The 26,174-nt window shown below is 34.7% G+C and overlaps 1 protein-coding gene across 1 annotated transcript; it reads left to right on the top strand.

Annotated features, from left to right (window-relative positions):
- Positions 1-433: 433 nt before the first annotated feature.
- Positions 434-24,229, top strand: LOC149961240 (uncharacterized). Its single transcript, XM_090159628.1, has 3 exons — positions 434-468; positions 19,828-21,210; positions 23,727-24,229. Exons 2-3 carry the CDS (start codon positions 19,837-19,839, stop codon positions 24,018-24,020), a joined length of 1,668 nt encoding a protein of 555 aa, XP_090015754.1. The 5' UTR covers positions 434-468; positions 19,828-19,836; the 3' UTR covers positions 24,021-24,229.
- The last annotated feature ends 1,945 nt before the right edge of the window (positions 24,230-26,174 follow it).

Below are 26,174 nucleotides of genomic sequence, written 5' to 3'. Positions count from 1 at the left end.
TCAAATCGACTAATATCAAGAAAAGATCATCTATATATAATAAAACTGTAAACTGTTCCGTAAAAATAGCAGAACGATTATTTGGAAAACCGTAACAGTAACAAATCGTCGATACATTTACGTTCAATCGAGTCTTCGGTCGAAATGAGTTTTGGGTGAGAGAAGCTGTAGATGAACTAATATGGGTGATGACAAAAAGGAGTCGTCGGTACGTGGTCCTTTGATGTAGACGGGACATCGGCGGGACAAAGAGTACCACCCCCGAATATTGATTGAACCAAGAGAGAGGGGTGTCTCGTACGCGGCCGAAAACCCAACGACGACCAAATGCTCCGCGCGTGAGGATGACTAAAAGAATATTAAAATCTACGCGGCTGGATTTTTGGCGACGGTAGGATTTCCACTGAACTACCACTCCACTTGGATTTGAAATTGGCAATCAGGCTTTGGACGAATCTTGGGTTATAAGTAAGTTGTATACTATTGTTTTACGTCCTTTGATATGTATTCCGTTCCGTGCGGATCTTAGAAATAATAGCTGCTAACCACTTCCTTAAATTCTGTACACCGATTACAACGAGTACACCCTTTAGTAGCGCTAAATCTGTAATTGATTACGTAATCACTTTAGTACAGTCAAAGCTACGGGCTTGTACACTGATTTAGGATAGTGGTCAGCCCCTCGATCCGTACAAAATAAGAGTTTAAACCAGGAAGTTTCGCGAGGGTAGGCAAACCAAATAAATGGGCCCCGACCCGGGACCCCCCTTTTCTCAATAAAATAAAGTAGTGATGTACGTGACGAACAAAGAAGTTCTAACAACAGTAAAACGAGTCCAAATATAACAGAACTGGTTTTATTTACTAGGAGATACCTCCAAAATTTCTAAAAACATTATCGACAATTGTTTCATTGTTATTTATAAATAATTTTATCTCTTGGGACAATTTTGAGACCCTTTCTAGATCAATTTGGGGCCCCTTATAGGATGATTTTGGGGCCCCTCAAAATTTTAAGGTAGGCAGTGGCCTACCTGGCCTACCCCCTAGCGCCGCCACTGGTTTAAACCCGACGATAAAATGCCTATAACAGTGAACCTTTTTCATTTTGAAATTACCATCAAATAATCAGAATAAGATCACGTAACTTTCTTGTAATGTAATATTTAGAAATTCAGTTTTGATAAATTTTAATATAATTTTTCAAACCGAACGTGAAAAATTTAGTTTACCGTTAGTCATTTTATATAATACTTGATTTTTTTAAATAAAATCTTAATTTGTTTTTGAAAATAATTTTTCACATAGTCTATGCTTCGGAAAATATATTATTTCGGTTAATTTAGAGGATTTTCCATATCAAGTATATGCTATAGAAAATATATTATTTCATTTATTAAGAATTTTTCATATAAAGTCTATGCTATACAAAATATATTATTTCATTTATTTTAAAAGAATTTTTCATATAAAGTCTATGCTATACAAAATATATTATTTCTGTAATTTTTAAGGATTTTCCATATAAAGTCTATGCTATAGAAAAATGTATTATTTCGGTAATTTTAAAGGATTTTTGATATAAAGTCATTGCTATAGAAATATATTATTTCGGAAAATTTCAAAGGATATTCAATATAGAATCTATGCTACGGAAAATATATAATTTAGTATTTTCTTGATATTTACGTAATTTCGTACGAAACAAATTAAAATGTATTTTTTACAAATACCGCGATTAAAATTATGTTTATTTTTTTCTATATTCGAATTATAAATGGTATTAAATTTCGCAACAATACTTACAAATTTAGTCCCATTCCATACACATAAATACACGAAAAAAAATAACCAAATTTGCCACACACTTTTCCAAATCGTTTCTAGACTTCGAGAGTCTGATAGCAACAAAGCGAAATCGATTTCCTAATTCGGGGATCCATATCCGCTAATAACGCGAACTCGGACCACGAGGGGGCGTAACACTGTCTTACGCACGTTGGTATTCAACCTGTATTGCTACAAAAACAAATAACATTTAACATATACCGTAACGTACACATAAGTGAACAAAAACTACACAAGGTTTCCAGAGCCGTGATAATAATAAAACAATAATATAAAATAATAATAAAATTATAAAATGTTACTTTATACAAATCCTATTCGAAATTAATTATATTTTAATTGACGAATAACCGTAGACGATATTAAAATAATCATAATAATAAAATAATGGTTTACTTCTCAATACTAAGTTAGGATCAGATACATTTTATAAACCACTCTTAATTAAGGTCTATATTGGGTAGTTACAGAAGTATCTCTTCCGAGATAAGTAATAGACTGCTAATGTTATTCGAAGATACATGCATCTTCGCAGGCTCAAAAGACGTTTTATAGTATAGTGATTGGCGAAACCAAATTGCAGGCTTCTTTCTTTATCATTATTACTGACAACTGAGTTCTCATTGTTATTCTGTAATTGTCAGTGATGTCTCACAATTGCTCTCTAATTGTCAGTGATTTCTCATACTTTATCTAAATATCAGTGATTTATCACTGTTTTTCTCTAATTGTCAGTGATTTCTCATATAATTTATCTTATTATCAGTTATTTCTCTAATTGTCAGTGATTTCTCACTATTTTTCTGTCATTATCAGTGATTTATCAAAATGTTTCTGTAGTTATCAGGGATTTCTCACAATTTTCCTGTAGTTACCAGCGATTTATAATAGTTTTTCTGAAATCGTCAGTGATTTCTCACAATTTTCCTGTAGTTATCAGTGATTTCTCATAATTTTCCTAGAGTTATCAGTGATTTCTCATAGTATTTCTGAAATTGTCAGTGATTTCTCACAATTTTCCTGTATAGATGATTATACCCACGATCAGTACACTTGATTACTTAAGTGATTACCCCCCATTCGAGCCAGCGAAGGTCCTAAACGGATACCTGTCTCGTGTAAGATATATATTATTAACTTCTGTATAGTACTATCAATTTTAAGTAAGTAACCCAAATTTACTACATCTCATAGAAACATGCAGAAATCTTTTATACAATGCTTAAAGCAGTTTTTAACCCCTGGAGTTTTCCGGGGGCCCTGGCCCAGGCCTTCTAATCAGGCCCTAATGTAGCATTTCATCTTTTCGCCAAAATAACTGTAAGGAAACCTATTCCTTTATAGAATCCAGGAGCTAAATGCAAAGTCTTCTAACCGAGTCCCAAGATAGAAATTAATTTATCCCCAAAAATAACTATAATGAAAGCAATTACCTTTAGAATCTGGGCCCTAGTCAAAGTCTTTTAACCGGGCGCCAGGGTAGAAATTAATTTATCCCCAAAATTAACTTTAAATAAAGCTATTACCTTCAGAATCCGGGCCCTAAGCACAGTCTTTTAACCGGGCCCCAAGGTAGAAATTAATTTATCCACTAAAATAACTTTAAATAAAGCTATTACCTTCAGAATCTGGGCCCTAGTCAAAGTCTTTTAACCGGGCGCCAGGGTAGAAATTAATTTATCCCCAAAATTAACTTTAAATAAAGCTATTACCTTCAGAATCCGGGCCCTAAGCACAGTCTTTTAACCGGGCCCCAAGATAGAAATTAATTTATCTACTAAAATAACTTTAAATAAAGCTATTACCTTCAGAATCTGGGCCCTAGTCAAAGTCTTTTAACCGGGCGCCAGGGTAGAAATTAATTTATCCTCAAAATTAACTTTAAATAAAGCTATTACCTTCAGAATCCGGGCCCTAAGCACAGTCTTTTAACCGGGCCCCAAGGTAGAAATTAATTTATCCACTAAAATAACTTTAAATAAATCTATTACCTTCAGAATCCGGGCCCTAGTCAAAGTCTTTTAACCGGGCGCCAGGGTAGAAATTAATTTATCCCCAAAATTAACTTTAAATCCGGGCCCTAAGCACAGACTTTTAACCGGGCCCCAGTGTAGAATGTAATTTCCCCTTAAAAATAACCGAAAGCTATACCTGACGATCCCTAGGAAATTGCCTATATCGCCTATAGGCAGTAGCCCAAAACCTAGAACTCAATTTACAATAGGCGATGTGATAAAAAATACCCGTAAACATCATCTCAATACGTGGTAATTTTACAAAGCTTAAAAGATTTAATCTCGGATATCCTGAGAAATTGTTGGACGGGCAGGTACACTCTGGGTGGGAGCCGGAGATGACCCGGTAAGATTAGAGTAGGTTCCCCCGAGCTCGATAATAAGCTTCCCAATTGTGGTTACAATGTTTTGCAAACACGCCGTTTCTCGGTATAATAAAATTCTAATCGCCGGAGCGGATCAGATTTGGGTTTCTCGAAATTCGACACCGGAGCCCCGCGACCGGGAAGAATCGTTCCCCGGCGCTATACACAGTTCGCTGGTGGGGTCCCCTCGACGATTAGCCCGGGGTGCATTCACGCTCGCCGCGTAGTCACTCAAAAACCGCCGCCACAAAATTGCTCCCGTTGACGGCCGTATCGCCACGCGGGTTACAACGCGTCTTGCTATTTATATTTTACAAATCAATCCGCGTTAATTCAATTGGTGATACCATACGTCACATAGTCAATGAAAGTATGCCATAAACCTTGTGCACAGGATGTGACGTAAATAACGTCACTTACAACTCCGAGACGAAAAAACGCGTCTTCAACTTTATAAATGGACAAGCGGAAGTTATTGAAACCAGAAGAAAATAGGGGAAGTACGTATCTGTAGTTTTGAGCCGTAGAAGTCGTCGTGTGACCCACGAAAACGCCTTTTTACGCATAATAAACCAAACTGAAAAAGTAGTTCCACTTTTGATGTGATTCAACACGGCTATAAACGACGAAAGCAAATACGCCTTAGCTCAATTAGCAGAGAATGAGAAGGACAATATGTTACAATTGTTTAATTTAAGAAAAATTGATTTTTTTAAGCGATGTATTCATCCGCAATTTCTCGCCAAACCGAAAATTCATGAAAAGTGACGCCTTTCCAAAGCTGACTAGAAGCGTACTTCCCCCTATTTTCTTCCGTTGAAACGGATTTTGAAAACGCTCAGAATAGACGCTTCAATAAAACCTGTTCAGTGATTTGCCTAGAAGTAGTAATACCGAGAGCCAGGACATTATTCCAAAAGCGTTTTATTTTAAAGCAAGCGCTGCTAAATATTTCAGTATAGAAGGGCTCGTTCAATTTCGCAAGCGCCTCCTGAATGAACTATCAACTTAAGCGTTACAAATAAAAATAACACAAACACGTGATTATTTTATTCAGTGACTCGCGCATGCGCGTAGTGGAGGAAAGAAAACAATGGAGCGTTTTTATTGAAGCGCCTATTCCAGGCCCGTTTTTGACTTTGGCAAACTACAGTTTAGCTCGTGCTTCGAGATCACGTTATTTGGTTTCCATGGCAACATTTTCATTGGCGCGATGAATAAGGATTAGACGTTTACCAGTCCATTATTTGTATGTTCCTTGTACTAAAAATAAAGTCCTATTTGAAAAACGCCAATGGAAATATTATATTGATATAAATATGGAGGCACGCCTACTTACGAGTAATGTTGATTTTAGACCAAATAAATTTTTTTTACCTCACGTTAAGTAAACATAACTTTTACTTTCTGATCTGGTATCTGGGATAAAATAAATTATAAATTCGAGTATAGAAAATGGATTAATTATGACTTCAATCTGTTTATTCAGAATACTGTGAACTCTATTGTTTTCCAAAATCCGTGTCACACGACCACCATTTTCTGTTTTCTGAATTCCATCTTTAATTAATAGACTTAAATATATTTAAAAACGTAAAAGAACAGAGACAAATACGTTAAAAGTAATTAAAATATATACAATATTATGGATAATTTATTAATAAAAATATATACAATATTATGGATAATTTATTAATAAAAATATATACAATATTATGGATAATTTATTAATAAAAATATATACAATATTATGGATAATTTATTAATAAAAATATATACAACATTATGGATAATTTATTAATAAAAATATATACAATATTATGGATAATTTATTAATAAAAATATATACAATATTATGGATAATTTATTAATAAAAATATATACAATATTATGGATAATTTATTAATAAAAATATTTACAATATTATGGATAATTTATTAATAAAAATATATACAATATTATGGATAATTTATTAATAAAAATATATACAATATTATGGATAATTTATTAATAAAAATATATACAATATATACAATATTATGGATAACTTATTAATAAAAATATACACAATATTATGGATAATTTATTAGTAAAAAATATATACAATATTATGGATAATTTATTAATAGAAATATACAATATTATGGATCGTTTATTAGTAAAGTAATTTAAGTTAAATGTTCTGACGAATAATTAATAAAAGTTGTATTTAGTTGCATTAGCCAAACGAATTTATATAATAGACTATCTACTCAATCCTCTGTTTACGTATAGCGACCTAGACCATAAACAGAGACAAATACGTTAAAAGTAATTAAAATATATACAATATTATGGATAATTTATTAATAAAAATATATACAATATTATGGATAATTTATTAATAAAAATATATACAATATTATGGATAATTTATTAATAAAAATATATACAATATTATGGATAATTTATTAATAAAAATATATACAATATTATGGATAATTTATTAATAAAAATATATACAATATTATGGATAATTTATTAATAAAAATATATACAATATTATGGATAATTTATTAATAAAAATATTTACAATATTATGGATAATTTATTAATAAAAATATATACAATATATACAATATTATGGATAACTTATTAATAAAAATATACACAATATTATGGATAATTTATTAGTAAAAAATATATACAATATTATGGATAATTTATTAATAGAAATATACAATATTATGGATCGTTTATTAGTAAAGTAATTTAAGTTAAATGTTCTGACGAATAATTAATAAAAGTTGTATTTAGTTGCATTAGCCAAACGAATTTATATAGTAGACTATATACTCAATCCTCTGTTTACGTATAGCGACCTAGACCATAAACTGCAACATTTTCGTCTGCTATAAGCAGATTCTTAGCAGACTAAAATCTAATAGTGAACCAATCTCTTTCTTACACCAAGTGGAACTATGTCACAAATCCATTGAAACTCTACCAGTAGTTTACGATGTAGTGTAGTTTATGTACAATTTCGAAGCGAATAATTTTGGAATAGCGTAAACTGTTTTTAAGGACATTTTGATGATATTTTTAAGGACATTTTGAGGATATTTTTAAGGACATTTTGAGGATATTTTTAAGGACATTTTGAGGATATTTTTAAGGACATTTTGAGGATATTTTTAAGGACATTTTGAGGATATTTTTAAGGACATTTTGGTGATATTTTTAAGGACATTTTGAGGATATTTTAAGGACATTTTTAAGGACATTTTTAAGGACATTTTGAGGATATTTTAGGGACATTTTGAGGATATTTTTAAGGACATTTTGGGGATATTTTTAGGATATTTTAAGGACATTTTGCGTGGATTTTGACGATATTTTAAGACAGTTTGCATATATTTTTAGGACATTTGTTGGGGATTTTTCGGATTTTTTAAAGCTATTTTGCGGATATTTTGATGTCATTTTGCTGGTATTTGTAGGATATTTTGAGGCTATTTGAGGTATGTTTAGTAGATATTTAGAAGAATTATTGTAGGCTATTTTGAGCCGTTTTGCTCGTTTTTGTTGGATATTTTGCGGTTATTTGAGAATATTTTACGGATATTTTGCGACTGTTTTTAGGAAATTTGAGGCTAGTTGGCGGGTATGTTTAGTATATTTAGAGGCGGTATTTGTAGGCTATTTTAAGTCAATTTGGCCAAAAGTTTAGGATGTTTTGCGTTTATTTTTATTATATTTTAGGCTAGTTTGCGGTTGTTTTTAGTGTATTTTTTAGGCTATTTTTAGGATATTTTGAGGTCATTTCGGGTCATTTCTACAACACTTTGTAGACAACAATTTTGTTATATTTTGAAACAATTTTAGGGTACTTTAAATCTTATTTAAATGGTATTTTAAATCATCAAGAGACGTAAACCTTCCGTTCAAGTGTAAACATCAGAGCGAAAAACTGTTTTATAAACAGGTCTAAAATGTCAACCCAATTCTTTGGGCCCGACAACATAGGAGGGAAGTCGGTACAGATTACCGGGGCGTTTGCAGTATATAGGGGTGCGGGTTTCAAAAATCGAGGTATACTTTTCTAGGGTTTCTCTTAGAAAAAGTATTGCTATCTCCGGTAGTATAATAGCTCTCTTTGGGGCCCGGAATTTATATTTTACCAGGGCCCGTGCCCGCTCTCGGTAGCCCTGAAATTCTTACGCAAACGTTATAAAACCCAAATTTCAAATAGCTGTTTTTGACATTTCCCTATACAAATTGCGACTGCAAAAAGCATGACTCAAAAAAAAAAGGAACTCGAAAATTTTTGCGTAGCTTTTATCCCAAAATCCCATTATCCGGTTGATAACATGATTAAATATATATATAAAATACCAGAAATGATAGAAAATAAAATTCATACACAGCGTCTAGCCATATCAACTTTACCCCCGCACAAAGCCTTTAATCTAAGTACGAACTAGGTATAAAACAAGACTGAGATTGAAAAATGCGAATGCAAAAATGGTCGAGACATCTCGGCATGAATGGGATGAAGCCCCCTCTGGTGCTCAATTTGCCAAACTTCGGTTGGGGCGCCACGGGGCTCCTCCTACGCCTTTTATCTCGTGCTGATAAAACCAGAAAAAACACGGGAAAAGAGCCAAAAAAAACCTCCGAAATTGTCATTTAACTGTTGAAAATCGCATTTGGTATATATTTTTTTTTGGAAGGCCAGCTGTTGGAATTTGCTGCAATTGTTGGTTAGTATTTTAAATGCTTGTATTTAAAATACTATTTAAAATGCAAATATACAGTCGCTAGCGGTGGTTTGAATCGCGCCCGCCATGACACTCTCGACATAATTTTATTTCTTTTTTGAAAATGGTTCGCTTTCCACCGTTAGAGGTCGGGGATGGTTAACTTTTATTCAATAGATAAAGCTCTCAAAATTATTCGTAAAACGTTTTGATCAAGTAATTTATATTTCTGTATTATCCGATTAATTTTTTGATAAATTTGTAAAATTAATCGGAAAAACGACGTTTTTTTCGATAAAAAGCTAAAATTTTACGAATAATACATGTTTTTTAATCATTTTCCGAAATATTAAACGGTAAATTTCTTTGTTTACATTTTTCCCCGAAAAAAATCAATTTAAATATGGATAATGATTAACCGTTACCGACCTCTAGTTTTCTCACCAAGTTATTCCCATTCGTCCATGTTTATTAAATTTTAAATAAATTCAATTCAATTAATTTTATTTACACAATAATTTTAGTAAATTTTTATTCAGCGAGGCTGTTATACGATGAAAAAATGATTAAATCACCATTTGAATGATGAAATCACGATTAAAATTATTGAATCGTCATTGAAATGATGAAATTGCGATTAAAATTATTGAATCATCATTGAAATGATGAAATTGCGATTAAAATTATTGAATCGTCATTGAAATGATGAAATTGCGATTAAAATTATTGAATCGTCATTGAAATGATGAAATTGCGATTAAAATTATTGAATCGTCATTGAAATGATGAAATTGCGATTAAAATTATTGAATCGACATTGAAATGACGAAATTGCGATTAAAATTATTGAATCGTCATTGAAATGATGAAATTGCGATTAAAATTATTGAATCGACATTGAAATGACGAAATTGCGATTAAAATTATTGAATCGTCATTGAAATGACGAAATTGCGATTAAAATTATTGAATCGACATTGAAATGACGAAATTGCGATTAAAATTATTGAATCGACATTGAAATGACGAAATTGCGATTAAAATTATTGAAACGTCATTGAAATGATGAAATTGCGATTAAAATTATTGAATCGTGAGTGCATGGATTGATGAAATTGTAATATGAACAAGGCCCCACTTAAAGCCTACTGCATCAAGCGACTTTAAAGCCATTAATTTAGATGGCCGGGTTATAGGAGGTGCCATGGTGGCAAGCCCTTTATGCCACGCGAGCCGATAGCTCCCTACACTCACTATTACCGTTAACCTCGACACGTTTTCTATGGAAAGGGGAAACAGAAGAGCTCGTGGGAAAGCCCCTTAAACCAGTTAGGAGAGAACTTGCAAACACAACGCGGAAGGAGTGGTTTCCAGTTTTCACCCAGTGGCACAGTGCTACAAGCTGGGATCGAACCCGGCTCCTCTTGCTGCGAGGCGAAAGTGCTAACCACTCCGCCACAAAAAAAACTGGCCATTAAGGGGCTGTTCACAAATTACGTAACGCAGAAAAACCACTTTTTGGACTCCCCCCTCCCCCTCGTAACAAAGAGTAACAAATGGAAAAACCCCTCTTCTTAAATTACGTAACAAATATCGACCCCCCCCCTTAAATTATTATAGAACGTAACAACTAATATGCTGGTAATAAAGTACTATAAGATCAGGTACTAAATTTTGTTGTTTGTAATTTACATTTGAAATTACAACTGTATTTTTATGTAAAACAATGAAAATGCTTATGTTTTTAATAATTGCGACTGTTTCTGAAAGTGATGAAAATTTTATTCTACGATATTAAAAATAAGATGTGTTACGTAACAATTCCCCCCCCCCCCTACCACGTTACGTAATTTGTGAACAGCCCCTAATTAGACACTCACTCCACCGCTAACTTCAATAAGCTTCGCCTGTCCGGTCTATGAAATATACGAAGTGTCAATGCTATATTTTAAAGGACTACGAAATTCCATGCTAAAACACGTTAATTAGGTTATTTAATTCATAAATACAGCTCAAAATTAGGGGTACAGCCGATATATCGGCTAATCGTGGCCGATATTAACAACGTTATCTATCATAACAGTAGTGTATATGATAAAATCATTGTAAAAGACGGTTCAGTGCACTGTTATACCATTTTATTCTCATTTTTCATGATATATTCTCTATCACAAATTGAATATCGTTGTTTTTTATTTGTTTACACTCGAAAGCACGTGTCTGAAAAAGGGTATGATCTAGCTTCTGAAGTCTGGCGTACGTGGCGCGGCCAATCAAATAAAATATTAGTTTCCTGCAAATATTTTTCTAATACCTGCAGTATCGGCTAATATCGGCTTCTTTTAAGCCGGTATTAGCCGATACCAGTATTAGAAAAATGAGGGTTGGCAATTTTTGATTTTTTAAAACAAAAACAAATAAATCGATTTTTTTTATTTAAATCGGATTTTTATTGATTTTTTTGATTTATTTGATTTTAATTAAAATTTCAAAGTTTTATATAATTTAGTATCATAATTTTACCTAAAACAAATATGTTTTAATTTTTAAAGACTAATATGTATAATGAATTTATTAAATTTAAGCTAATAATCATATAGAAGTTTTTAATTTTTAAAACCTATTTTGGTACTTTACAAAACAAATTCGGCGGAATCTCGACCCACAGGTAGAATCCAAAGCAGCATTGGGGGGAAAGTACAAGAAAGATTATATTTAAACATAAATTATAGCAATTGGTGAGGTTTTTTCTTTTTTATAAATACTTTATAAAAATTGATTTAAATCGTGATTAAAATCAAGTTGATTTAAATCAGCCAACCCTGAGAAAAATAGGCCGATATATCGGTGCATTCCTAGATAAAATTAAAAATTAACATATTACAACCACATAAACAATGTGCGCACTACACCATATAATACTTTTACACCTCAATCTCTCTACGCCAATTTTCAAGTTTTTTTCAACGGTTTCGTAGAAAATAAATGCCTAATTTGATGTGCTCTCGGCGGTCAAAATTGATTTTGTAAAAGAAGCCAGTGATGTGCAAGAGCCTTTTGATTCCATTGCCAGTTTTGACACCAACGCCAACAACCACGTCGAAAACAACAGCATCTTTCCACTCGCCATCTAAACGGGGATAAGGCAAAATATTAATGTATTGCCACTTTAAATTATTATTAGAAGCATTTTGTTTTTTAAATGCTTAATTTTTAAATACTTTCCCAAAGAATATTTGGTATTTGATTTTAAATATCTTACGCCAACATTATTGAGTAGTTCATTTTAAATACTTGTCCCAAAATGTATTTAGTTTTTATTTTAAATATTTTACCCAAATACTTTTCAAAAGAATATATTTCATAGTTTAATTTAAATAATTTCCTCGAAAATATATAGTACGTTTTAATTTTTACTCAAAAATTATTGAATAGTTTATTCTAAATACTTTTCCCAGATAATATTCAGTTTTTTATTTAAAGTATTTGACTAAAAAGAGTATTTAGCATTTTATTTTAATACGGTTCCCAAAAGAGTATTTAGCATTTTATTTCAAACACTTTTCCAAAAGAGTATTTGGTATGTTATTTTAAATATTTTACCCAAATGGTATTGAGTTGTTTATTTTAAGTACTTTTCCACACAGTATTTAGTATTTTATTTTAAATACGGTTCCCCAAAAGTATTTAGTACTTTATTTCAAACACTTTTCCCAGAGTATTGAGCAGTTAATTTTAAATACCTTACCCAAATAGTATTGAGAAGTTTATTTTAAATACTTAAAATTTAATTTAAATATCAATATATTTTTCAAAACGCACATAAAAATTTTACGTGGTTTTTGCTTTATGTAATTCCGCCATATTGGCCAAATTACCGTGTATGGAACCAAAATGGCGTCGAGCATAGACCAACAAATGGAGGCTAAGGTAAAAAGGCCTATACAACTCGACAAACTAACAAAAAAGCCGTCGTATTCCCTAAGCTCTAAAAATCTTTAATCCAAAATCACAAACTGAAAAGACGGTTTTATTTCTTAAGGAGAAATTCCATAGGCCTCAAAGGCGGGCGCGCATTCATACCTTCTGCCAACTTAGACGCGTTAAAAGCTACCGAAAAACATCGCGTGTCCCTACGTGATCTTACACTATCGTACAAACCGAGCGTTACTAAAATTCCCATAGAAAACACGGTTGAAATCAAAACGGGGCAAAATATATAAAAATCCCTAATAACAATCGTCCAAAAGATGGCGCGAGTGTAGCTAAGTCGGAGCTGGACTGGAGAAAAAAAAGCGTCCACAAAGAACTACAGGGACGTTGTATGTAAGCTTTTTTTATTATATTGCTCTTTTACCAACGTGACTGGTCAGTATTGCAAAAGGCCAACGGTTGAGTCCGCTAAACACTTTTGGATAGGCAACCGGGCACAATAAGGACAATAGTTACCGTACGCGCACATAGATGGCGGCACGGTACGCGTTTTCTAATAGAGTTCGTCCATAGTGCCAAGCCGACATAATCAAGGCAACCGATGAAGCATTGAATTAGGGGGCTTTACAACAGACTGCGTCGTCGTACCACGTCCGAGGCTTAGCGCGGCCCAAAATACGCAGGTGTGCACCCCGGTTCGCGCGTCGCGGGGAGGGTTTAAACACCAAAAAGGGGGCCAATGTCCCACCAAAGGAGTAGTAGCTTAGTACACGCTAAAAACCCCGCTAACAAGGGCCGGCTGGGGGGTAAACCGTGGGGGGTGACGTCCCCCTTGTTGAAAATATCTCAATTGATAATAATGATTTTGAATAATAATAAAAATGGACATAATACGAACCAGGGATATGACCACCGATTTACTGGGCGCAGTAGTAGATTTATGCCTCTTTTTCTAAACCTATATCCCCCCCCCCTAACTCGGTCCCCCAAAGAACATCGGAAAGGATTTAGTACAAAAAGTCCTCAATAGGTGGCACCGTCTTATTACCGGAGCGCCCTTCCTATGTATGTTTTGACGCGCATGAGCAGTTTACGGTTTATTATCGTTCAACAGTTGGGACATTTTAGACGAATCTTTTAGGCCTTAGCCCTAAATAATATAAAGTTTTTTTTTAACCGGGAAAAGAAAATTTGGTTAATCGGGATACCGCGCGTTACGCGCCCGAGAAAACGTATTCAATGATATTTTTTTTATGTTCTTATTTTTGCGTCTTTTTAATGAAAGAACTCGTGTCTTTTCTTATACTATTTAAATAAAGCAGGGGTACCATTTTACATATTTATCCCTTGAGTTTTGTAGAGGAATGCAAGGTGACCGGTAGGGGCGTGGTTTATTTTGGTGGATTTTATTCGGTGGTTTGAGCAGCGGTGTTGTATTAATATGTGGATTAAAAAGAGGAAGCGACACGCGCAATTTCCGGATTAATATGTGATTCTTATCATTATAGGTTGCGATTCTTATCATTATAGGTTGCGATTCTTATCATTATAGGTTGCGATTCTTATCACTATAGGTTGCGATTAAAATTTATGGAGGATTAATTAATTTAACATTTCTGCCATTAGGTTTAGCTAGAAGTAAATGAACCGAAGTTATCAAACTGCTATACTCCCCATGTTGGAGGCGTTTTCCTTATGAAGTAACATTTTTACCTCGAATTTGAAATTTTGCGCGCCAAAAAAAAAATTTTGTTTTTATAAAACCATTTTTTATACATAGAAAAAGCTATACCAACAATTCCCAAGTGCAATTTATCACGTCAAAAGACGGGGATGGAAATTAGCTTTTATTTGACTCGATTTTCTCATCATTTTCATAATTAAAACGCCCTCCGATTCTGAGCGCTATTTCAATAACTTCGGTTCATTTACTTCTGGTTTAGCTAAAGCTTGTGAGGATTTTCTATACACTCTTTTATATCCTTATTTGTGTGAGCTGCCATTTTATTACAGGTCGGATTTCAAACAGCGCATGCAAGGCCGCTTCACGCGGTCAAGTGCACGCGACGTCTCGAGCTGATGAGCACGTGCAGGTGCCCTTGCCTGTACTATTTTAAATTAGGCCTGTAATGAAATGGCCGACTTCGTAAAAGAGTGTATAAATCGTCTGCTGACACGAGCTAGGATTTGTTTTTAAAGTAACTAGCGCTAATCACCCCTAGCTTCTGTGCAACCTGGTGGCAGGAACTGATTCTTTAGTATAGGGAGATAACAGTTCTACGTCACACGACGTCATCCATGCTTTTTCCTATTGAAAAAATATTCTACCCAACATGGTGGCCACAGTCAAAGCTACGAAAAGTTAGTACCCTATAGGTGAAAAACCGATTTTATGTGATCGGTTTATTCGGTTACACTACTGTTATCTTCTCCCAGAGACTGTACAACATAATTATTCGCTACCTTAACGAGTCCAGGTGGCGTAACGGCGCTAGCTTCTCCGAGGTCTAGCGTCTGTTGCAGACAAATTAAAAAGTTATAAGAACGTTTTTTTCTTAAATACACTTATCAACATATAAGCAAACTATGATAAAATTATATTAAAATGCAAGTATCATTATTTATAAAGTCAAATTTACGAATAACGATGAGGAAAAACTAATAGCGTTTGCTTTAGTCGCTACTTATCAAAAGGGGGCGTAGCGATAGTTTTCTGTCGCGATTACGATCGAAATTGACCCGTGACGGCACCTAAACTAAACTAAATTAAAGACGGTATGAATTTTGAGGGTAGGGCTACAAAGTCACGTGCTTTGGGAAGCCGGAAGGCATGTCTGAGGAGGAGTTATTTGAAATTTGTCCCGAATTTTTGACGGGGCTGCAACAAAATTTTCAGATTAAAATTTCCGGACCATTCCCTTACCTATACTAGTGTCGTTAATTTTCCGGAAAAATGAAATGCGGAAAATTTTCCGCACATCGGAAAATAAGAAATTGAAACATAAATTACTTTTTAAGGGTTTTTAATGTTTTTAACTTTTTATCGATATAAAATGTCTAATATCAGTAAACATACTACAAAAAATTAATAGTGTTACATTGGTAATCAGTTTAAACAAGTTTAGAGGTTTAGTTTTACTTTCAGATTCGAAAAAATGAGGCGAAAATGGCGCTTTATTTAAATTTGCTAACAATGTATTAGACTAATCATGGAATGAAAACGTTTTTTTATTTTTTTCGTAAAAATACGGAACATTTTCCGACTAACTTTTTAAGGCAAAGATTTTATTATCAGAAATTAATAAATTTAAATGGATTTATATTTCAGTAAAAAGGTTATTGCAATGTTGAAAAAATTAGCCAAACTTTCAAGGAAATAAATGATAATCCAAGAATTTGTCATAGATCTAGAATAAAATTACCTTCGAAAGGTTTACAAATTCTTAAAATTCCCTGACTTTTTCGGCCCATTATTAATTAACCAGACTTTTTCCTGATTTCCCTGACGTGTGGCAACCCTGTTTCAAACAATTTGGTGGCTCTTTAAATTTAACCTGATTTTTTAAAATAAAATAATTAGTTTCAAAAATATTCTTATATGAGTTTTACCAGAAATTTATAATAGACAAGTTAAAGGGCCAAACCAGCGTTTCCAGAATAGGATTGCTCGTATCTGCTACCGTATGCTAAACTCGGGGCGAATGTTTAGACTGTCTGTTAATGTGTCTTCCGTGTCTTCCGCGTCTTCAGTCTTACGAGCGAAACCTGTAAATTCGCCGACTCTCAACGATTTTTCAAAAGTAGCTTCCCAAGAAAAAGTAGTGCCGGGCCGAAAAACATAATAATTGCTATTTTAAAAGGTTTACCCCCATTTCGCCCAAAATAGTTCTCCCAATTCCAATTTCTCCCAATCCCATTTCTCCCAATTCCCATGTCTCCCAATCCCATTTCTCCCAATTCCCATGTCTCCCAATCCTATTTGTCCCAATCCCATTTGTCCCAAAATAGTTATCCCAAATCCCATTTCTCCCAAAATAGTTATCCCAAATCCCATTTTATTTTAACCTACCATAAAAATATATATTACATGAAATAAGTCCAAGTAATTCTTTATATTACTACAATTAGGATATGCCTACTAACCTAATCTAACCTAACCTAACCTAACCTTACCTAACCTAACGCCAAGTCAATTCACATATTCACAAAACGGTAAACTTACTTTGTTTAGATGAGATCTAAAACCTCGCAATTACCATATATTTGGAAAATAATGATTGGGAGAAAGGGGAATCCATATTTTTGGGAATATTGATCGTTGGGAGAAATGGGAATCAATTTTTTTGGGAAACTTGATCTTTGGGAAAAATGGGAATACATATTTTTGGGTTAAATGAACTCCGGTTCGGAGAAATGGAATTGGGACAAATGGGACACCATGTTTTTGGGAGAACTGATAACTTTGGGATAAGGTAAAATTGGAATAAATGGGAACATACCTTTTAAACCATTATAATTATTATTATAAAATTATTACATTGAGAAAACATTGTTTATTATTAAGTATATATCCCTACGCGTATAATTTTTACGAGGGGTTCAACATTTGCAAATTTTGCGTACGGGATTTTGAATCTCAAAGTTAATTCAGAAATCAGAAACTGATTTTGAAATTTCAGAGCGCAATTTTCGTGTTGATTTCTCGTTTCGTAGGCTGATTTCGAGATTTCGGGATTTTCAAGTGTATTTCAAGATTTCCAAAATCATTTTTCTCTAGAGTGTACGGGATTTGTCCCCTCAAATTTTTACATTTTACACCGTTAGGTAAATTTTTATCAATGATGCGGTTTAGTAGGAAACGCTTTCGGTCTAAATGACGTAATTCTGCGTTTTCACCATGTTTTCAAAAGGTGGCGCTACTAGTTGAAGTTTACGTTGAGAAGACGCGTTTTGGAGAATCTTTTAAATTTCTATGTTGAAGCCAAAGTTATTTGCACAATTTTTTCAAAAGGTGGCGCTACTAGTTGAATGTTACGTTGAGAAGACGCGTTTTGGAGGGGATAATTGTTCTGGAGAATCTATTATTTGTCTATGTTGTACCCAAACTTCCCGAAGTTATTTGCACAATATTTCCAAAAGATGGCGCTAATGGTCGAAGCGTTTTGGGCGGGGACAACAGCTCCGGAGAATCTCTTATTTATCTATTCCCTAGGGCAAAATAACCTAATAAGACGCATCGCAAACCGTTATAAGACAAATCAACCAAGAATCCAAGGTCTAACCCGGCCACCAAGGAACGCATTTAGAAGTTCTTACCATAACCCAGTATTCCAAGCGGCGACCAGGGGTCAAATAAAATCAATCGTCCAGCTAGATAAAGACACGTATTATATAGACCACGACGAAATCTGCGAGCGCCGGGAAGAGCGTAGAGAAAAGTTAGGCCTCGGCGCGGTTCGAAAATATAATAAAAAGGAAAACGGGAGGGTTGGTAACAAGGCGTAGTAGAGTACTACGTCAAAGGTTAGAAGTATTTCTGTCGTGATAAGCCTCTTTACATTTCGTAGCCTTGTTCGACGAAAAGTAGTGCCCGGGATCAGAGACGGATTACGGGGGGATTACCGCATTAAGGACGCTTTGGGTGCCTTCCGAAAGGGGGAGCTGTCGTCGCCCCGTGTTAAGCGGGCGAGTGGGGGAAACCTTCAATGGGTTTACGCCCCACCTCAGAGTGATCTGTTATTGGCTAGGGGCGATCGGGTGAGCGGAACTTTTGGGGTGAAAACCTCAAACTGATTTATCAGAGGGGGCGAATACACACACTTCGCGTAATACGGAAGGATATTTTTACGCAGTTCGTACCCGTTTGTCACCCTTTTATGCTGGTGTTAGGTGGTTTGTATAAGATTGGGGGCTATATAGGTTAGGGAATTTTAGGAGGTTGGTTTGGAGGGGGGGGGGGGGCTAGCGCGACGTCTAATTTGACCCCACTGCGAGCCCAATTTTTCGACTTAGTAGGCTTATTATTTTTACTGACTTTTTTAAGGGGGGGGGGTGCGGGCCGGAAGAGGGGTTAAAATAAGGCTGCCGTTGAAGTTAATGAGTTGAAATAATTGATTTGAAACCGGCATTTCGAATTATTTATTATATTAATTTATATTCTTTTTTAATCTAATATGTTTCACGATGTTTCTGCTTTGTGGTAAGTGTAATCAGAAAACTCGGAACCACTCCTTCGGCGTACTGTTTGCAAGTTTGCTCCCCACTGGTTTAAGGGGTTTTCCTCCGAGTTCTTCGGTTTCCTCTTTCTATAAAAACTTGTAGAGGTTAACGTTAATAGTTAGTGTGGGGAGCTGTTGGCTCGCGTGGCTTGAAGGGATTTCCACCACCCTACTACGCATTGTAACTACCTGATCGTGGTTTAGTTCAGCACAAAGTCTCTATGGAGTCTAAATATGAGCAAGGCAAAATATACCACTAGCAAGAACGATAATTCAGTTCTTTGGCGAGTCGAGTGTTCCAAAAGTTTGGTCACATCGGTCAGAAAATTATCATTAAAACAATCAGGAAATTCCATACCTATGGGTATTAACATAAGTCTATAATCTTGTTCCATAAGTTTGTCACTTTGGGGAATATTTTACTGAGAGCTAGTAACGGAGTGACTTCATCACGTGTGACGCGTTAGCAAGCGGACGCAAAACGGCGACGAAGCCCGTAATGCAGTCTGTCTTGTGAATAGCTCTCAGTAAATCTTTTGCATATGAGAAATATGAAGTGTTACACTTATGTATCAATATTATAAACTTATGGTATTAAGTTACTCGTGTTATAAATGGTATATAACTACAGAAAAATAGAAATCCAGTTGAGTAAGCACTAAGAAAAAATGAACTGTCCAAAATATTAATTAATTTTCCTCTATCTTAGATTGTTACAATGGAAGTGAGCCACCAAGAAAGACCGGAAGAAGAACAAGGGCAGTCGGACATGGATTCCTCGGACCAGAACTCGAGCAACCGTCTAAGAGAAGACACACCTCCGCCCACCGTCTCCGGAACGGAAGTCAACAAACGCGAGGCAACCCCGGTGGTCGACAGTAACGCGTCACCGACAATCAAAAAAGACCCTTTGAACTTTTCAATCGACAAAATAATGCAAGAAGTGCAACCCAAAAATAGCGGCTGCCAGTCGCGTAAAACGCAAGTGCCGAGTTTAAGCAACGCTCTGCAAAACTTCAATGATCGACTGGACGCCGAGACGCTAAGCCGAATCGCCAGTCAACCGTCTTTGGTGAACTCCGCGTTCCATCCTTTGGTTCCGTTTCCGTTCGGGATGCTACCCGGACACGGTCACAAGTACTGCTACCCGGGGACCAGTTTGAGCGGGCTTTCTCGAGGAACGCCTCAAGAGCATAGAGATCTCTTGCTGAAACGGTTCGTATCGGACACGAGCGAGGATTTAAAGTCTTTGGTCAATTACGGTCTGTGGCCGAAAGCGGTCAGTGGTGCCCATCAAGATTTAGTGAGAAATTACGGTTTATTTTACTCCTTGTGTCCCGGTACAACGAGCGACGCGCTCAGGGACATTTCGGCCCCGTTGGACCTTCCCATCGGTAGCGAAAGGTTAACGGCGCTTTGGAAGCAACAACAGCTAGGCCAACTGAATCGAACCAGGGAGGCGTCGCCGCCCAGGATAGTGAGACCGCGAGCCGTCATGGCTTCCACCCTCGTCGTCACCCCGAAACTGAACGAAAGCGTCAAGGAAAAGGAACCACGGCCGAGTTTGGCGGACATGACGACGAAGGAAGCCGTCAGTGAAGCGGCCAAAGACGGGCTGGTGTCCGACGACGATCGGGGCTCTTTGGACGCCTCGTACAGGTCCAAACGGAACGGAAATTCGCGCCACAAGACGTTCACGTGTCCCGAATGCGGAAAAGTGTTCAACGCTCATTACAACTTGACACGGCACATGCCGGTGCACACGGGAGCTAGGCCCTTCGTCTGCAAGGTCTGCGGCAAGGGTTTCCGGCAAGCCAGCACTCTGTGTCGACACAAGATCATCCACACGCAAGAGAAACCGCACAAATGCCAGACTTGCGGCAAAGCCTTCAATCGCAGCTCCACCCTCAACACTCACGTCCGAATACACGCCGGATACAAACCCTGGATCTGCGAGTTCTGCGGGAAAGGGTTCCATCAGAAGGGCAACTACAAGAACCACAAATTGACGCACAGCGGCGACAAGGCCTACAAGTGCACCATCTGCAACAAGGCGTTTCACCAAATCTACAATCTGACTTTTCATATGCACGTAAGTACTTCCGCAACGGGTCTTTCTTATATAAAATAGCTTGGCATCATTGTTTTATTGTTGCGCTTACGTCACATCACTTTTACCACTACGTCCCTGACTCATAATTACGTCTCTGTATAACATTTCCAATATTCAATGACACCTTGTTTTACATGGAACATACAATATGTTTACCAGTATTGGAAAATTCTTAAATTCACTGTACTATTAAATAAGGTTACCACGGAAACAATCGCGTGACAGTGGCGGCACCAAGGAGTAGACAAGGTATGCTACGGCCTACCCTGAAATTTTAAAAGCAGCACCGAGTTCAATATTTTCAAATAAGTGAAAACTTTCTGGCGTTCAATTTCATCTTCCTTAAAATTCTACAGAAAATTATTGTAGTGGGCATAAAATAAAATGGGGCCCTAAAATCTTTCTAAGGTTCCTAAAAATTAAAATTAAGGGCCTAACTCATATACTTAGCCGTCCTGATCCAAACATCCTGATCGCGAAGCACGAGCTATAATTTATCGATTTTCAAAGTCAGAAATTCGCGATAAATTGTTCCCTAACGTTTGTTGGTTGATCAAGGAGTTGGAAGTGGCGTAGTTTACGTCATATCCCGTGAACAAGGTTACAATCAAGAAAATATATTTATGGCATACTTATGAGTAATTATGTTACGTACGCTTTTACAAGTCTACGAGCGGTTGCTAGAGTAATTTCTGGTACTAATTTCTGACTCCTACTTTCGATTCATCTTAGTTTTCAGTGTTGTTCAAAATGCGTTTTATTTTCAAAATGCAAAATACTTCTTCCATAACTCAAAATGCAAAATACAAAATACATTTGAAAATGGTTTTTTAAAATGCAAAATGTTCTTTTTAATTAATAATTATTACCAAGAATGTATTTATTTATATTTAGGAAGAATGATTATGTTGCGACAATCGCCGGGCACGTTGAACGCCTTTCCCCCAGTCTCGCGCGGGGGGGGGGGAAGACAAAACGTCACCGGCGTTTGATTTCCATCGCGTTAGGTGACGTATATTTTAAGCAGCCAATGAAATACCGGGACTATTCGTTTTATTTGAAGCGGAGGAGCGTACTGGGGGGACCAACGGCTGGATTGAGAGAAAGGCTAAAAACCGTCTCGACATAGACATTCTCCCTAGGTATAAATAAATACATTCTTGTAATTACGTAGAGATTTCAAAACCATCCTCGCAGCCAGAGTGGCAAATAAAGCAGTGGCACTGTACGAATGTTCGTCTGCTTCTGAGTAAGTGAGTAACTGAGTATCGCCATCTATATTTACTTTCTCTACAAAAGCTGCAATAATGGTACCAGAGTAAAAACATTTCGAAAATGTTTTTCAACATATCAAACCCACAAAATGCAAAATGTTAAGTGCAAAATAATTTTTCTAACTCAAAATGCATTTTGAACAAACCTGTTAGTTTTACAGTAATAACTGTTCATAAAAATTAGACCCTTTAGCCTAGGATAATCAAACACGATTTAATATTTTTATATTTTGACTTTCGATAATTTTGAAAACGTTCCATATAATCGCCTAATGGCCCAGAAACAATATGATTTTTAATCTGTATTTTTCTCATATGTAACTCATAAGCAGGGTTAAAAAAAAACTTTTTTTCTATTTTTAAGACAAGTTAATTAATATTAGCTTCTATTTTTTAAGACACATTAATTAATATTAGCTTCTATTTTTAAGACTCATTAATTAATATTAGCTTCTATTTTTAAGACACGTTAATTAATATTAGCTTCTATTTTTAAGACACGTTAATTAATATTAGCTTCTATTTTTAAGACTCATTAATTAATATTAGCTTCTATTTTTAAGACTCATTAATTAATATTAGCTTCTATTTTTAAGACTCATTAATTAATATTAGCTTCTATTTTTAAGACTCATTAATTAATATTAGCTTCTATTTTTAAGACACGTTAATTAATATTAGCTTCTATTTTTAAGACACGTTAATTAATATTAGCTTCTATTTTTAAGACTCATTAATTAATATTAGCTTCTATTTTTAAGACTCATTAATTAATATTAGCTTCTATTTTTAAGACACGTTAATTAATATTAGCTTCTATTTTTAAGACTCATTAATTAATATTAGCTTGTATTTTTAAGACTCATTAATTAATATTAGCTTCTATTTTTAAGACACGTTAATTAATATTAGCTTCTATTTTTAAGACACGTTAATTAATATTAGCTTCTATTTTTAAGACACGTTAATTAATATTACTTCTATTTTTAAGACACATTAATTAACATTAGCTTCTATTTTTAAGACACATTAATTAACATTAGCTTCATTTTTAAGACTCATTAATTAATATTACCTTCTTTTTTAAGACACATTAATTAATATTAGCTTATTTTTTTAAGACAAACTAATTAATATTACCTTCTATTTTTAAGATACATTAATTAATATTACCTTCTTTTTTAAGAAACATTAATTAACATTCGGTTCTATTTTGAGCAGACTCACAATGACAAGAAACCGTACACCTGCAAAGTATGCGCCAAAGGATTCTGCCGGAACTTCGACCTGAAGAAACACATGCGGAAGTTGCACGAACACGGCACTTCCGGCGTGACCGGATCCAGTTCGTGCAGTTCCGGTGAGAGGGACACTTCGCCCGCGGCTGCGACGACAGCGGCCAACGGTGACAAAGGTTTGGTGGGGCCCGGGCCCGTGGGGCTAAGCGCCCTGGGACCCTTCTACGTCGGGAACGCGCCCAGGCAGTGCTACGCCGAACAACTAAGCCTCATGTGATTTAGGACTAGGGCCCTTTGGACCTTTCGCAATTCCCTTCAGGGTTAAAATAAAAAGGGCCCTTTTTGTTAATAGTAAGTAGAAATTCAGGGGTGCAAATGCAATATTTGACGGACAATTTTTCATCGAGACAACTATAACATAAATGCAAAAAAGAAGTTAATACAACAGTTTCACACTATTCTACGCCACTAATAAATATTTCAGCAATATCTTCAATTTGATTACATTAAAGAAATAATCATTTAACACCAAAAAAACACCACAAAATAATAATAACATAATAATTAAATCAGTAATGTTAAACAGGCAAAAACCACATATTGAATGTAAATCCTATATTTCCTCGAAATTTGGATGCCAATTTTTTATATATATATATAGAATACTAATTTATTATACTTTTAATTGCGTATAACCAAAGTGTAGGATAGGAGTTTGTAAATTTAAATGTACGTAGATATTTTAATAAGAATCGCAAGCACAGATAATAAAGGAAAGGTTTAAGAGATAAACGATAAAATATGTAATTGTAATAATAATTATTATTAGAAATAAAAAAATTCCGATATTGAAAATGTTGAAATTGATTTCTCAGAGAAATAAAATAAAATTTAAGCATTTGAAACCAACGCCAATAAAACGTACTATTAGATAGGTTAAGCCAGCGATAGAAAACGTGAAGGGGGAAACTTGTAGACGTAGCTTAATTGTGAACAATCTACACGTCTACAAGTTCCCCCGTTCACGTTTTTAAATCGAATATGTTTTTGCAACATAAATTCGTTACACCAGTTTATAAAATATCTCTTTCGAGATAAGTATGAAACAACTATCTTCTAAGGCTCAACATAAAAATCAACATGTGCTTGTAAAGCTGCATGTTTCAAGCGAATAACATTAGTAAGATGAATAGATAAATACTTCTTACGTAAGATATATATTATATACTTCTGGTAACACTGAATACAAATTTATCCCAAATTAATTAATAACTAAGTGAAAAACAATTAAATTATACACTTTAAATCTACGCTAATATAGCCTGTTATTTTCTTTAAGCTCAAATGTTTTTGGCAAAATAAATACGTAAAAGTGAATATACATTTATCAAAAATTCATTAATTATTTAATCCCTAGGTGAAAAAAACAATTAAATTATACACTTTAAACCTACGCTAATATAGCCTACTATTTACTTTAGGTTCAAACATTTTTTTTGCAAAAATAAAATACGTAACAGCGAATATAAATTTTTCCCAAATTAATTAATTAATTAATCCCTAAGTGAAAAACCAATTAAATTATACATTTTAAATCTACGCTAATATAGCCTACTATTTGCTATAAGTCAAAGCCTGTATTTTTGCAAAATGAATACGTAACACCAAATATAAATTTATCACAAATTAATTAATTAATTAATCCCTAAGTGAAAAACCAATTAAATTATACACTTTAAACCTACTCTAATGTAGCGTCCAAACTTTTTTTGCCAAAATAAAATACCTAAACCCGAATATAAATTTATCCCAAATTAATTAATTAATTAATCCCGAAGTGAAAAACCAATTAAATTATACACTTTAAACCTACGCTAATATAGCCTACTATTTGCTTTAAGTTCCAACATTTTTTTGGCAAGATAAATACTTAACACCGAATATAAATTTATAAATAATGCAAATGCGCCTCCAGAAAAAATAAAACACGACACGGCTTGAGTAAAAAGTCAACAAAGGCTTAGGAGTAAATGTCAATTGCTTCACGTGTCAACAGAGGGCAAAGGCTAAGCTTCAACCCTATAATGGTGAAAACGCATTAAAATCGAAAATCAAATAATAAGCTTAATAGAGTTTCCGTGTAATCCGGTGATAAATCAAAATTTCTCCTTTTAGACTGTTTACACGAGCTGTCGAGGAACGGCGTTGCAGTCAATTTGCCAAAATAGAAAATTAGATCCCCGACATGATTTTGCAATATTCATTGTTGACCTTGTTTACTAATAGCGTCTCTGAATATTTTCCATATTGACATTAGACTCTAGATCGTTTCACTTCGGCTGAGGAAGGATTCTGTTAGTCTTATTTATAATACAGATGGGTGGGTAAACCGCGTATCGCTTATTCGAACATTTTTGAATATTTTAGGAGA

This window comes from Leiobunum rupestre, chromosome 1 (assembly GCF_980474605.1).
Source record: "Leiobunum rupestre chromosome 1, qqLeiRupe1.1.hap1, whole genome shotgun sequence".
Lineage (NCBI taxonomy): Eukaryota > Metazoa > Arthropoda > Arachnida > Opiliones > Sclerosomatidae > Leiobunum > Leiobunum rupestre.
This window is presented reverse-complemented; position numbering and strand designations above follow the sequence as displayed.

Excerpts from the sequence above, each read along its gene's own strand:
- LOC149961240 (XM_090159628.1), top strand. The coding sequence starts at position 19,837 with ATGGAAGTGAGCCACCAAGAAAGACCGGAAGAAGAACAAGGGCAGTCG. Across the intron at positions 21,211-23,726 it reads ATCTGACTTTTCATATGCAC|ACTCACAATGACAAGAAACC; the intron begins GTAAGTACTTCC and ends TATTTTGAGCAG.